We start from the raw sequence: 13,934 nt of genomic DNA, 5'->3' as shown, positions 1-13,934 counted from the left end.
TTCAGCTAAAGATAGTCATATGCACGACGCGTCGACGCATGACCATTTAATGCGTCCTTTTTTCCTTTTTGGCCAGGACTTTAATGCGCCCTTTATTAAAGGTATTTTTGTCAACTGGCGGTGGCTACGCTCAGTCGTTTATGCTAGTGAGAGTGAAGCCAAAACAAAGACGACGCAATCCCATCGTCGTATCGCACCTTTGGCCCCACCCGAAACCAGAGAGCGCCACGAAGGCAACTTTGCCAGCTCATCAGTCAAATTAGTTTTTAAATCCGCGCGGTCTCAATCCGAGGGCGGTTACTTTGCTGCAGCTGATGATACTGCTAATATGCAAAATACAGATTCCTAATTTCTCTTTCGAAAGCACACTCCCGAGTCCTGACTCGGTGACTCAGCTACCACCAGACTCACCCAAACCATCAGCCATGAGCTCGATTTTTGTTCCAGAATCTCTACTCCTCGCTAATTCTACGGCTTCGGCTCCGGCTCCGGTAAATCGGCTGCCGTGCCTGCTCCTATTTCGTTCAGGCCGGAGACGGTTTCCGGTGTCCGTCGCCGCGTGTCGCGCTTTGGGGCTCCGGAGGTCCTTCGCCGCCGCCGCTAGCGGTTTCTTGATGGCCGATTCCGTACCGGTATTTCTTCTCATTTTTGTGTTAATTAGAATTTGTGATAAGTTTGGGTGATGGTGATTTCTGTGTTATGGTGTTGTGAGTGTTTGAAAATGTAGAAATGGAGCGCTGCACAGTTAATTACTCACAACTAACGATTCCTGTAAAGCATGCAATGGTTCTTCAATTCCTTGCTCTGCAATTTGGTTACTTGTGTGTTTGATTGGAATTGGATCATTTCATTTGTGTTTCTATGCAGGCCAAAAATGGAGTTCATACTGTTGGTGATTTTATGACCAGAAGAGAGGATTTGCATGTGGTGAAGCCGACAACAACTGTAGATGAAGGTATTTGTTTATTGTGTGAAATGAAGCTTCACGTGTAATACTGTTTTATAGATTTTTCATTTTTTCTGATGGATCAGCCTTTATGCCTACAGCTATAGAAATTTGTGTGGAAAACAGAATCACTGGTTTTCCGGTGATCGACGAGGACTGGAAATTGGTAGGATTTCATCATCCTTATTTGTCCAACATTTTGTGTTCTCGAATATATGCTGGATGCTGGAAAATCTGAGTATTGTTAGTCTTCATTTACAAATGATTTCCTATTTATGATTTCTGAATTCATACATCAAAAGTCTTCTCTTACTCAAGGTACATTCTGATTATATGTGAAACTTAGGCATTCAGGTTGGACCTTCCGGCTTCCAGTTCTGAGGGTCTAAACTAACAACAGACATGTAAACTATCTCTTGGAACTTTTTTGTTCTCCTCCCCTGATTGTTTCAGGATTATGTTATGCCCTTGAAGGTCGAGAGTGCACATACCTGCTTTGTTCGTTTTGAAACATATGTACAATATGTTCAGCATAATAGTATATGCATGCTGGCTGTACTTAAGCAAGCATGCAGATGTCTATTTGCAACCTCTTAAGAATTTCCTAAGTTTTCCAATGGTATTGTCATCTAAACAATCATGTCTTTCTTTTCTGAGAAGTTATTACCACCCTACTTTTGTAGTCAGTGTCAGTATCTGTTTCTTGATTTGTCCTTAGCAAAACAAGCAAATAATTGGCCTGATGTGAGGTTAATGTAGTCCATTGTACAAATAATATATATTTTGTTTTTTGTTAATGCAGGTCGGTCTTGTTTCAGATTATGACTTGTTAGCATTGGACACCATATCAGGTAATTAAATATATAAAGCGATATTATTTTATGCTGTTTATGGACTTATACCCTGTCATTCATTTAGTTACTTCTAATTAATTTCATGGTCTTATTTTATCTGGTTTTCACCTTCATTTGATTCATTATCATATCTACAACTTATATACCTGATACTGCTAGACCACCCCTTGAGATCATGAGATATGAGGAAATGGTGATCTGAATCTTCAAGTTCTGCTTGTTTTGTTTACTTCATTTTTTAGCGGGTAATATTTATTATGGCTGAGATGCATTAAAGTCTATATTATTTATTTGTGGTACGACATTGAAGCTATTTTTCATATGATGACATTTTCTACCATAAAAAGAAACAAAACTGGAGATGAGGTTTATGAGTGGTAACATAAGATATCTGCTCTAAAGTAGGGGTAGCTTCAATTGATGATAAAATGAGGGGAAATTGTTTAAGATGGTCTGGACATGTGAAAATTGTTTAAAGTAGAAACAAATGTGCCAGTGTGAAAGAGTGAGACTATTCAAGGAGGAGAATTGAAGAGTATACCATGAATGACATGGGTGAAAGTTATTAGGAAGGATATGTCCAAAAGAGATTCAATGAAGGATATAGCTCCAGATAGGATTGAATGGCTAAAGAAAATTCATGTGGCTAAACCCAATATGTATGTTATTAGGATCCATGTAACCAAACCCAAACAGTTCACAACTAAGTCGTCTTAATATAGAAAGAAACATAAATGCAAATCCTGATGTACTTACTGGCAAGTAAAGAATTCAGTTTACCTTTTTTTTAAAATATATAAAAAAAAAAATTAAAAAAAATGAGGTTCTAATCTCACAAATATCAATCAATATTGTCTGAATAGGAAATGGAGTGTCGTGCAAGGATCTCATATTAATATGCATCTCTTTAAAAAGGGTCAAAAGGTTATTGTATACTCATTTTTTTTTTCATTAAATAAGTATGATTGTTTGCATATCAATCTTACATGAGATGCAAAGGATTAGTTGAATTTCTTTTATAGCCTCAGCCTGTTTGGAACCTTCTTTACCTTTTCAAAATAAGGAATTCACTAATTCAGCTTGTTAGCTCTGTTTGGTGACGTAAATAAAATAATTCCAGTCTGTGCAACTGTTGTATATTACAACAATGCTAGTCTGTAGCAGTTATCTCCAGTTAAAGGGGGAAATCCATTTGTTTCCCCTATTGGTTTGAAGGCTTATTCGTGCAAATACCCCTTGAAAGTGTCTTTCAATATCACTTTGCCCCTTTAAACTTTAATCTTCTCACTTTGCCCCCCAAACTTTATAAACCCTATATTCCGTCAAGTTTGTCAATGGCTACGCTAAAAAATCCGACATATCGCTTACGTGGATGAGCGACACGTCAGCTTTTTTGATGGAGTCATTGATGGACTTGACGGAATATGAGGGTTTGTAAAGTTCGGGGGGCAAAATGAGAAAATTAAACTTTAAGAAGGCAAAGTGAGAATGAAAGTTACTTTCAAGGGGCATTTGTGCTAATAAGCCTTGTTTTGAATGGTAAAGTGAATTCGAGTTAATTCATTTTCCCTTTATTTTCAAACAATTGAAAATCAGTTCAGTTCAGTTCATTTTTATTTGATTGAAATCAATTCGAGTATAGATAAAATTTGTTTCAAATAATGTGTTAGATATGGATAAGCTCCCTTCTGTATGGTAAGGTGCTAGGAATCTCAAATGAAAATGGATGATTTTCTGTGCACAATGGTCAAGATTGTCATCTCTTACATAATATAAATCATTCCAATATTTCACCTGATAGGTAGTGGAAGAACTGACACCAGCATGTTTCCTGAAGTTGACAGCTCTTGGAAAGTATGTCAGATTTTTTTTCTTTCTCTTTTGGGATTAAATTCTTTTTTTTTTTTTAACTGTCCTCAGTGTTTTTCTACATCTATTTATATTAGTTTTAATATATCATCTCAGTAACGAGGTGGATTCTTTAAGGGATTATGGATTTAAGAGTTTTCCTAGACTTGTATTTTTCTCGTCTATTCCAATGGAGGCCATTGGTATCAAGAGGTGTAGTGATTTTGGCTCCGTAGCATTTCGAATTGCTTCATTGTGAAGAGAGCAACTTTGTAGTCTCACCAGTACTTTTCTTCCCCCCAACAATTTATGCAGACTTTTAATGAGGTACAAGAGTTGCTCAGTAAAACCAATGGGCAGGTGGTGGGTGATTTGATGACACCAGCACCAGTTGTTGTTCGTGAAACCACCAATCTTGAGGATGCTGCTAGGTATTGTTGCCCTGCGCCCCTGCGCCCCTGCCCCTTTTTCCTGGTCTACTTTTCCCCCTTTCTGCATCCTATTATTGATCTACCAAGAAAGTGTTGACTTCTGTTATCTGATGTCAGATTATTGCTTGAGACAAAATATCGTCGGCTTCCAGTTATAGATGGTAACGGTAAGCTGGTAAGTGATGCATTATTTTCTCTTGATCTTTCTGTCTTCATAATTTTTTTTTTTTCTGTGGTCTCTGATATGCTATTGTTTTCACTCCATAGGTTGGAATTATTACAAGAGGAAACATCATAAGAGCTGCCCTTCAAATAAAACATGCTAGTGAAATGAAAACATAACAACCAGAGACTGACAGTTTTTCGAGGGCATCCGATTTGGCACACATGCATCAGTTCATTTGCAGATGTTTATGGTGCAATGATAAAAGATGCTGGAGGAGCTGGTCTGCTTTATAGGTACAATTTTGGCAGTGTGTTTGTATAAGTCAGCTATGAGATTGTATTGATTATGAATGATAAGCGTAGCTACCAGGATTAAAGGGTTATGGACCGACGAACTTACGTGCTTGTCCCTCCCCCCAGATAAGGGGCAGGAAAGGAAAGAAGAAACTAATGATACGACATATTGTAGTTCGGGTTTGCATCTGATCCCATTCCATTCTGGATGTTGTGTCCTCACAAATTTTCATTGGCTATCTTATAGCAGCAGGTGTTTGTTGTTGAACTGAAGCGACCACAGGGTTGGTCCATGTCTCCATGATTGCCAAAATTAGCCGTACCCATAGTAGTTGAACAATATGGTTGGATTGGGGAATGGCGAGGTTGTAGACTTTACCATGACCATGATTGTCCTCATCTTTCTTTATTGGGATTCCATTATTGTGCACTTGTGCTTTAAAAATGGATCATAGTTAAAATGATTGTCTAATTGAACTATTGAGGAAGAAAATATTTTTCTTTGATCACATGATGGAAATAACATGTGGAACCGCAATCAATCAACCCTCGAGGAGTTGGGAGGAGCAATCAACAATGTTATTGAAGAAATTGGAAATAGACAACACAAATACACAATGCCTTGCTTGCTTTCTTCAACACCTATAAACCTAGAACATCTACATCATTGAGATTTGAGAACTTTTTTAACAATTTAAAACTCTAATAATCTAATTAGCATAAGTAGAAACACCCATTTGGCCGCTAATTGTGGATTGATGGTTGTCCTCTAGTGTAAAGTGGAATAGAAATGGTTAAACTAAAACGTGGATTACAGCTCATGCACCAGCCAAAACCGCAGTGTACAAGGCTCTTAGCCTCTTACTATCAGTCTATCTGTATGCAGCTACTGCTAATAGTCATGTCGCAGAGACCACGGAGACTGCGCACTTGTCATTTGACCCCAAATAGAAATTATAGAATCCGAGACTGAGGAGAGGCGTCGTAGCCAAAGAAGAAATTGCTTATACACCCGTGTGTTTTTCTTGTTGTGAATATATACCTACAGGCTACAGTATAGTATGTATGTATAAATGTGTCTATCTCTCAACACAATCTAACACGTGGTGAAAGAAACGGACACAACCCCACAACTCCGTTAGTGGTAACGGGGCTAGAGCCTAGGGGACAAAACCGATAAAGTGCATTGTGCATCCATCATATCATGGTCATGCAGCAGCAGCAGCAGCAGCAGCACCGTCTCTGTCTCCGGTACCCCACCACCAGCACCACCACTAGTCAAAAATGATAATCAGCAACAGTAGAGAGAACCAGAAAATACCTAACTCTGAAATCTCAATTGCTTTATTAGTAGTTATAGGAGACTTTAGTGGTTGGCCTGGCCCTTTTTGCCCCTGCCCCAACTGCTGTCTCTCCCTGTAGGCCCTTTCTGCTCCCCTCTTCACAAATCACAACTACATTCCCTTCTCAGTTCTCTCCCTTTTTTCTTTTTCCTTTTTCAAGTTAAATCCTACCCAATATGCTTCCATTTCTGCTCTCTTCCATCAATTCAATTCCCATTACAAGTTCACTACCACAACAAGGAGAAAATTGAAATACCCAAAAAAAAAAAAGATAATAAATACAGAGAGGGAACAAAAATAAGCTAATAATTAGTTAATTACTACCATAATTTACATTTTATATTACGTTTTTAGACGGCCAAAATTTCTTCATCAAAACTCAAAAGCAAAAAAATAAAAAAACCAAAAAAAGAGGTACAGTAGAAGAGACTAATTCTAATATTCCATGACCAGGACGAAAAGCTTCATGATTGCTTCAGCCGTCACATACCTCCCCTGCGCACGTTAGCAGACAGCCATCATCGCTCAATCAGAAACACTACAGAGACCAAGACTTAGACCATTCCGGAATTCTGTCTCACTCGTAGCACTCACCATCCGAATTCTCCGGGTCGGGCATCTTATTCAAGTCGACCCGCTCCACGAACCCGTTCGCGCCGCCGCACGGCTTAATCTCGTTCGTTCCCCCTCCTCCTCCAGCCACGGAGCGGTGGTGGCGCAGAGCCGTCTCGACCGCGTCGACTCGGGCGCCGACCTCGGTCGCCTTCTTCCTTATCGAATCCGACGACATGTCGCCGGCGCCGCCACCATCCACCGCCAAAGCCTCGGGAAAATTGAGCCTCGCCGAAGGCCCCCTCAAATAGAAAACCGCCGTGTCGTAAGCCCGAGCCGCCGCTACCGGAGTGGAGTACGAGCCGAGCCAAATTCTGGAGCGCTTGTTGGGTTCTCGAATCTCAGCCACCCACTTGCCCCACTTCCTCATCCTTATCCCCTTGTACGGCTTGTCGTTAATCTCAACCCCTCCTCTCTTCCTATTCTCCTCTCCTCCTCCTCGACCCTCCATATTCGTCGTCTTCTTCTTCTTCTTCTCGCTCTGAGAATGCAAATTAAAGCTGCTGAAAACGACAGGCTCGGTGTGGTTTTCTGCGGTGGGGGGAGGGTTGCAAATGCATGATGCTACTTGGCCACTAAGCTTGTCATCTGGGTAGGCTTCCACGTCTCTGAAACCCAACAAAGAGAAAATTTTTAAATCCGGAAATAAATTCCAAATTCACCGACACAAATCTCAGTATCTCACCGATTTTTCCTTTTTTTTTTGGTTGGAGGTTTCCTACTTTGCTTATTAGTAATGGTTAGTCAGACTGAGGACCTCTCTTAGAAAAACACGGTGCAGATTTTGCATCTCTATCTGAGCTATGTTTTATTTTTCTTTTCTAAATGACCCAAATGAATTGTGACTTATACAATTCTTAAAAAATAAATAAAGATAAAATATCTACTGGGTGGTGGAGGTAGTGATGGAAGCTGTCTGTTTGTGGGTAAGTGAAGTGGAATTCAAAGGTTCTGAAAAAGAATTCTCTTTTTCTTCTTTGTTCTCTTTTTTAATCTGAAGAAAAAAAGAATTCTCAATTCTCATTTGTAATTAATGGTGACGAAAGAATGTCCTTTATTTATTTATTTTACTTTTATGAGAGGGTGTATAGGAAAATAAGTATTTTATGTGAGGATAACAGAATAACACTATATAGGAGGATGATATAATCATATGATGTTACGAATTAAATTATAATATGTATGATTATTAAGAGTAAAAGTTTTTTTTTTTTTTTTTTAGGGGGAGGGGGGATTAAATTTGGATATAAAGGGGACAATTCTACCGCTCTTCTAATTGGGTTACCCAATAACTGCATTAAGAGTAAAAGTTTAATATTTATAATTTAAATATTGATAATTATGTATATGTTATCTTTCGAATAGATTCGTAACACCACATCAGTATACAATATGATGTTATAGTACTTATAATCATTTCTCATATTTAAGAGCCGCAATATAAGAAATGCTTTTACTTCATTGTGATTTTATTAAAAGTAATTTTATTTTTTATTAATAAAATCATTTTGTGTATCTTTATTGAAAAATTATCGCTTAAGTCACAATTAGTCTAATACACCCTCAGTAAATGTATGAGTGTTGTAAAGGATTTCAAATTTGTATCTTAAATTTTGATTTAAAATATCGTGATAGTGTCTCATAAATCTATATCAGTACCCAGTTTATTTACCACAAGTAACATATTGCTACATCATTTGAGATTTAAATTTAAGATACAAATTTAAGATCAGTGTCTCATAAATCTATATTAAGGCCTATTTTAGACTCATTTATTTACCACTAATAACATATTAACTCATACATTGTCACATTTTTCAAGATTTAAATTTAAAATCTTTAATATTATTCTAAATGTATAACCGAACCACTCTTAAATTTTTATTTAAAAAAAAAAAAAAAAAAAAAAAGCATTCTTTCACTCGCACATATTTTTCAAGACATTACGTGAGGCGGTGCACTTGAAAGTCTTGAATGACGGAATGACCCATTTTTGTCATCTAAAAGTGTTCTTGGCACTTTTTTTTTTTTTTTTGGCCACTGTTCTTGGCACTTTAAAGACTCAAAAGCACTCCAAACATAAACCTAAATTGTTGCTTCTACTTTTGGGTTTTATTATTTATGTCGTTTTTTTTTTTCCTATACCGTTAGAAATTGACTTTTCCCTCCACACAATTTCAGAGGATGGGCAATTTTGTCCTTCCCTTATCTTGTTTGGTTGTGATGAGTGAGGGATAATGTGGGCATTTTCAATTCCAAATGGCCCACTAAATAAAATTGAAAAAACCTGTTAATCAAATTATTGGGCCGGCCTATTAATTTATGCATAAAGGTTAGTATCTGATTTTTATTGTTTTTATTATTTTTCGGTTCGGTTCCATGAATTTACCGCCACACAAAGTGATTGAGAGAGACTTTTGTGTGGCGGTCGAATAAAATCACAACTCTTGTAACTTGTAAGAAGTCATAACATCAGTAGTAGGACAACACATGAATTTGGAGGATTAGACACCATCAAGTTGAAGAATCTTGTTTTTTCTAGTGTATGAAGGAAATTATAAAATTATAAGAATCCTTTTTCTTTTTCCAATTTAATTCACTTGTTACTATTATCAAAGAGAACAACTAAAATTGAAAACGCATATTTTTTTTTAAAGGAAAATTGAACACACATTTATATAAGAAAAATAGTGCACAACATGACAGGGATAGGTGGGGAGGAGTACACTGCCCATTCAAAGCAAATGACAAATCAACACCCAGTGGGAATCCTAGTAATTGAATTTGTTTGTAGTTATGTTTTTGTGTTGAGTTTGTACTTAGCATTTAAGATTAAGTGAATTAGCAAAAAGTCACAAAAAATTGTAAGTTTTACTCATAAATTTATGTAAAAAATCTATTTATTTTTAAGCTATAACAATTAGCTTAAAACTAAACTTTTTTCTTGACGATGTATGTAACATTCACATAATTACACTTTATTTTTTTATGATGTTGTTGATGCTGAAAAATGGTAAAGCAGTCAACGTCGAGTCAAACCATGTGGACCCGTTGACCTACCACTGAGTGGATGACACGTCGAAGTGGGGTAGAAACGAGTAGCTGGGTCCGACTAGTGAATAGTGGAGAAAGAATAGTATCCAAAGCACCCTGCGCAAGTATACAAAAGTGAGCGGGAAGGGCACCGGTGTGGTACCTTCCAAACCTCCTTCGACGCTCAAATCAGTGTTCAAAGAATCTGTGAGCAGAGTGAGTGAATAGTATAGTAATAATTGAATTATCCTTTGTGACAAGAAAGTACCTCTTTTATAATACTTTTGGAAGAGTGTCAACCAATCCGGTGATGACACGTGTCCCTTGTAATGACTCGAACTGTAAGAGCACCACATGTCACTTGTCTCGAGGATCTGAGTGAGTTGACACGGGTCGGGGCCTAGGAGGCTTGAGCTTGGGAGGCCGGAACCTAGGAGATCAGGACCTAGGGGGCCGGAGCCTATGAGGCTGGAGCCTGGGAGGTCAAGGCCTAGGAGGCCGGAGCTTAGGGGGCCGGAGCCTATGAGGCCGGAGCCTAGGAGGTCAAGGCCTAGGAGGCCGGAGCCTAGGGGGCCGGAGCCTAGGAGGTCAGGGGCTAGGAGTCCGGGAAGGGCTTAGCCTTTGGGCCTAGGAAGTCGATGCCTAGGAGGGGCTTAGCTTTTGGGCCTAGACCCAAATGATATGTTGTTAAGCTTTGTGTGACTTGTCGTTATGCCCAGATGATTCATCATACGAACAGATGTAGTATGTAAATAGTTACACTTTATTTTGTTATGATGCAGTATGTAACTCTTGTAAAGTTATACTTTATAATTTCATAGAATTACACTTTGTTGAATAATATTATATTGTTTTAAGGTTTAAGCATTTATAATTTAGGTTTTATGATTTCATATTTAGGGTTTTAGGGCTTTAGCCCTAAATCTTAAAAACCATACCATAAACCCTAAACCCTCAAAAGAAAAAAAAAAAAAAACTAAAACTTGGATATGCTTGACTTTGAATAGTATTGAATGATTCATATTTAATTTTTCTTGAATTGTAGCTTAGAAATATTTTTTGTGGCTTAAAAATAAATAGACTAGAATTTTAGGTTTATGACTGAAAAAAGTTGTATGTTATGGCTTATTAATAAAGAACTCTTTAAGATTTCTATTAAAAATGAAGTAAATAAACCTTAAGATAACATAATTTTGAACATAAACAATATAACAACATATAGAAAAAAAAAAAAAAAAAAAAAAGATGATTTGAACTCATCAAAGATTAATTAATGGTGCGTTTGAATGAAGTAATTTGAAACTACTAAGGAATTCACAAATGACGGAATTAAAAATGACGTGATTTAAAATTCTAGAATTTGTAAATTCTCTTGTTTGAATAAATGTAATCATAATGGAATTTAAATATAAAATTTATAGTAGTTTTATAAAAGAGTGATGGTGATGGTGGCAACAATAAAAATGATGCTTTTGGTGAGTTAATGATGGTAGTAGGGGTGATGGCCCATGAGCGGTGAGAGAAATGGTGGTGGCAAAAATTGGGGTATTGGAGGTGGCGGCAACGGATTCATTGGTGGTGGTGGTGGCGACGGCAACGGCGATGGTGGTGGTGATGGAGGCGGCGGCGGCGGTGTCAGTGTCGGTGTGGTGGTACTGGTGGCGGTGTCAGTTTTGGTGGTGGTGGCAGTAGTGACAGCTGTGGTGGTGGCGGCGGAGGTGGTGTCGGGGGTGGTGGCAGCGGGCGGTGGTAGTGGTGGTGGCGGTGTCGGTGTCGGTGGTGGTGGCGGCGGTGGCGGTCGTAGTGGTGGCGGCGGAAGTGGTGTCGGTGGTTGTGGTGGTGATGGTGGCGGTGGCGGTGGCGGTGGCAGTGGTGGTGACGGTGGTGGTGATGGTAACTGCGACATGGTGGTAGTGGTGGTGGTATTGTAATTAATTGGCAAGGTGATGGGTGAACACGACCTTTTTTTTTTATATAAAAATTAGAATTTTGAAAATGACACCAATTTAGGTGGAATTTAAACTTGGAATTTACAGCTTTCAAATCCCAAGTTTTTTTCCACATAAAATTTACAAAATTCTATAATTATAGATCGAAATAAGAAAATTAGAGCATGTAATTTCTTAAATGCTAAGTTTTGTTTAAAATTCTAAATTTTTTTTCTCTATCCAAACACACCATAAGGAAATTACTTGAGTATGAGGTTTAAGTACTTGCTTGTACTGAGGTTTTTATGTAGACCACTAATTATTTGATAGCTGCTTTTTAAAATAAAAACACACAAAAGGCCCTAATAGTAGTAGGAAGAGTAACACCGTTTAGCCTCTAAACGTGAACACAAACACCCATATATCTTTCATATTTGAAACTCAACTCCAAACACGATCACCCATCTTCCAGACTAAGACCGAAAACGGTGCGCTGACAACCAGCGACGAGACATCGACAATGAACAGGTACTCAAGTAATTCCCATCAATTAATTGATGATCTTGTTGTAGGTTTTATCTTTTGATCCGAAAATGGATTTACACATCTTCAAAGAATTTTAAATCATGCTTAATGTACCGCATTCGTTTTAGATGTGACTTTTGCACAAGTGGACCCCACTTATGTGAAGAACTGGACGACCGATATGGTTAATAAATATGGTACATGAAGCATTGCTTTTAGATAAGGCCATAAGGGTCAATTAATTATAAGTGACATACTACTAATATTTATCCAAAAGAGATAATTGCTTGCGTACAAAAAAACAATGTCGCCTGCTGTAATTGCATCACAATTGTAATTGCATTAATTTGCAACTAATTGCAGCTGCAGTTATAAACTAGGGGTGAGAATGGATTGGGTCAGTTACATATCAGCTAAACAACTGACCGACCCGACAAGGTCGATAATTCAATTTTGACAACCAACAACCGACCCACCAATTGTGGGTCGATTGCGAGTCGATTGTCGATAATGGTCGATAAGACCGATATAGGCGGGTCGGTTGAAATTATAAGACCAAAATTTGATTAATTTCAAAACCAACTTTGATGAGTCGGTTGGTATTATCAGCTCGACTTGGTGGGTCAGTTGTTAATAGAATTATCGGTTGGCCGATAAAACCGACCTATTCCCACCCTTGTTATAACATTGTAACTACATTATGTATTCTCAATAAAAGTCACTAACTTCACATCTTAACTAATAAACTCACTAAAACATACCTAAAACATATTATAAAATATAATGGGATGGTTCTATTTGAACTCCTAATTTGACCTACTTATTCCCTAGAAACTTTTTTATAATAAAAATACAATTATACTCTTCTTCAACCTTTTTATTCTGAATATTTTGTATTCTCAAAAAAAGAAGAGAAGTACTGGCCATGGTTGCTGAGGCCATGGTTTGTAGTGGAGTGTAACCTAAACTTCAAATCAATTGGATTTTGATCAAATTTAGATTTGAACTTAAATAATTAATAGAATGATTGTGATTTCCATTCGATAATTTATTTATGATATGAATTTAATAACTGGTTAACTTAACAAGCTAAACAGAGATTAAAGCTCATTTAATCTGATAATAATATGATTTGAGTTGATATAACATATTATTTATTTTGTATATTATTATATATATTTGTAAGAATAATTTGAGTTTTATATAAATTGAAAATAATTCAAATTATTGTACTTATTTATATGATTAATTAAAAATTTTAAATTAAAAAATAGGAAGTAGAAAAATATAAGAAAGAACAACGTCACTTTTGATCAGCTTAATATATTTACAATTTGAATATGACAATTCAAGAATCAAGATTATAAATGGATTCGAATTGGAATAGGCCAAAAAATAGGATTCATTTGCACGTCTAGTCCAACCTCTTTTACCTAAAAAAAGGTCATTATTGTTGGGGTCTCTTCTACAAAAAAGAGGCACCAACAATGTCTCTACAACATGGACATGAAGAAGTATGCTAAAGTGCCGGACGGAGGGAAGGGAGGGGGAGATGAAATGTTTTTTCATTTTTTTATTTTTCAACTTTTTGCATTTGGGGTCAAATTGATTCATAAATGTTTTTCTTAATAGAAAAAACAAAGAGTAAAATGAGCAAATTAGTGATTGTAACTTTGTAAGTACAACAACTACCCAATATTATATTGGGTACTTGCATTTGTCACTATAGATAATGCCACATACACCTCGGGTTCATCGTTTTCACGCATGCAGCATACGCTAAGAGCCAACAGCATGTGGTTGGAGTAAATCTTTCATTTAATTAATTAAAATAGTATGTGGAATGATCATATATATGTGATTGTCTCCGACATTTTGTTTGCATTATATGTTACCTCCAACAAGGTTATGATCATCCACGAATCTAAATAATGTATGTCCTATTTTGTTGAAGT

The 13,934-nt window shown here is 37.1% G+C and overlaps 2 protein-coding genes across 2 annotated transcripts; one reads left to right on the top strand and one right to left on the bottom strand.

Annotated features, from left to right (window-relative positions):
* The first annotated feature begins 316 nt into the window (after positions 1-316).
* Positions 317-4,886, top strand: LEJ2 (Cystathionine beta-synthase (CBS) family protein). The gene is made up of 8 exons (XM_086243402.1): positions 317-632; positions 868-955; positions 1,048-1,112; positions 1,749-1,797; positions 3,602-3,654; positions 3,964-4,079; positions 4,197-4,254; positions 4,347-4,886. The coding sequence occupies exons 1-8, from the start codon at positions 426-428 to the stop codon at positions 4,419-4,421; spliced, it is 711 nt and encodes a 236-aa protein (XP_086099528.1). The 5' UTR covers positions 317-425; the 3' UTR covers positions 4,422-4,886.
* Positions 4,887-6,172: 1,286 nt separating this feature from the next.
* On the bottom strand, positions 6,173-7,367 carry LOC147284403 (ethylene-responsive transcription factor ERF008-like). The gene is made up of 2 exons (XM_086243404.1): positions 7,179-7,367; positions 6,173-7,101 (listed from the first exon to the last, which is right to left on the bottom strand). The coding sequence occupies exon 2, from the start codon at positions 6,942-6,944 to the stop codon at positions 6,459-6,461; it is 486 nt and encodes a 161-aa protein (XP_086099530.1). The 5' UTR covers positions 6,945-7,101; positions 7,179-7,367; the 3' UTR covers positions 6,173-6,458.
* Positions 7,368-13,934: the final 6,567 nt, after the last annotated feature.

This window comes from Dryas octopetala, chromosome 5 (genome assembly GCF_963921425.1).
Source record: "Dryas octopetala chromosome 5, drDryOcto1.1, whole genome shotgun sequence".
Taxonomy (NCBI): Eukaryota; Viridiplantae; Streptophyta; class Magnoliopsida; order Rosales; family Rosaceae; genus Dryas; species Dryas octopetala.
This window is presented reverse-complemented; position numbering and strand designations above follow the sequence as displayed.

What these genes read in the sequence shown, in the direction of transcription:
- LEJ2 (XM_086243402.1), top strand. Translation starts at nt 426, where the DNA reads ATGAGCTCGATTTTTGTTCCAGAATCTCTACTCCTCGCTAATTCTACG. An exon ending in GACAACAACTGTAGATGAAG is followed by an intron (nt 956 to 1,047) that starts GTATTTGTTTAT and finishes TTATGCCTACAG; the next exon opens with CTATAGAAATTTGTGTGGAA. An exon ending in AATCTTGAGGATGCTGCTAG is followed by an intron (nt 4,080 to 4,196) that starts GTATTGTTGCCC and finishes ATCTGATGTCAG; the next exon opens with ATTATTGCTTGAGACAAAAT.
- LOC147284403 (XM_086243404.1), bottom strand. Translation starts at nt 6,944, where the DNA reads ATGGAGGGTCGAGGAGGAGGAGAGGAGAATAGGAAGAGAGGAGGGGTT.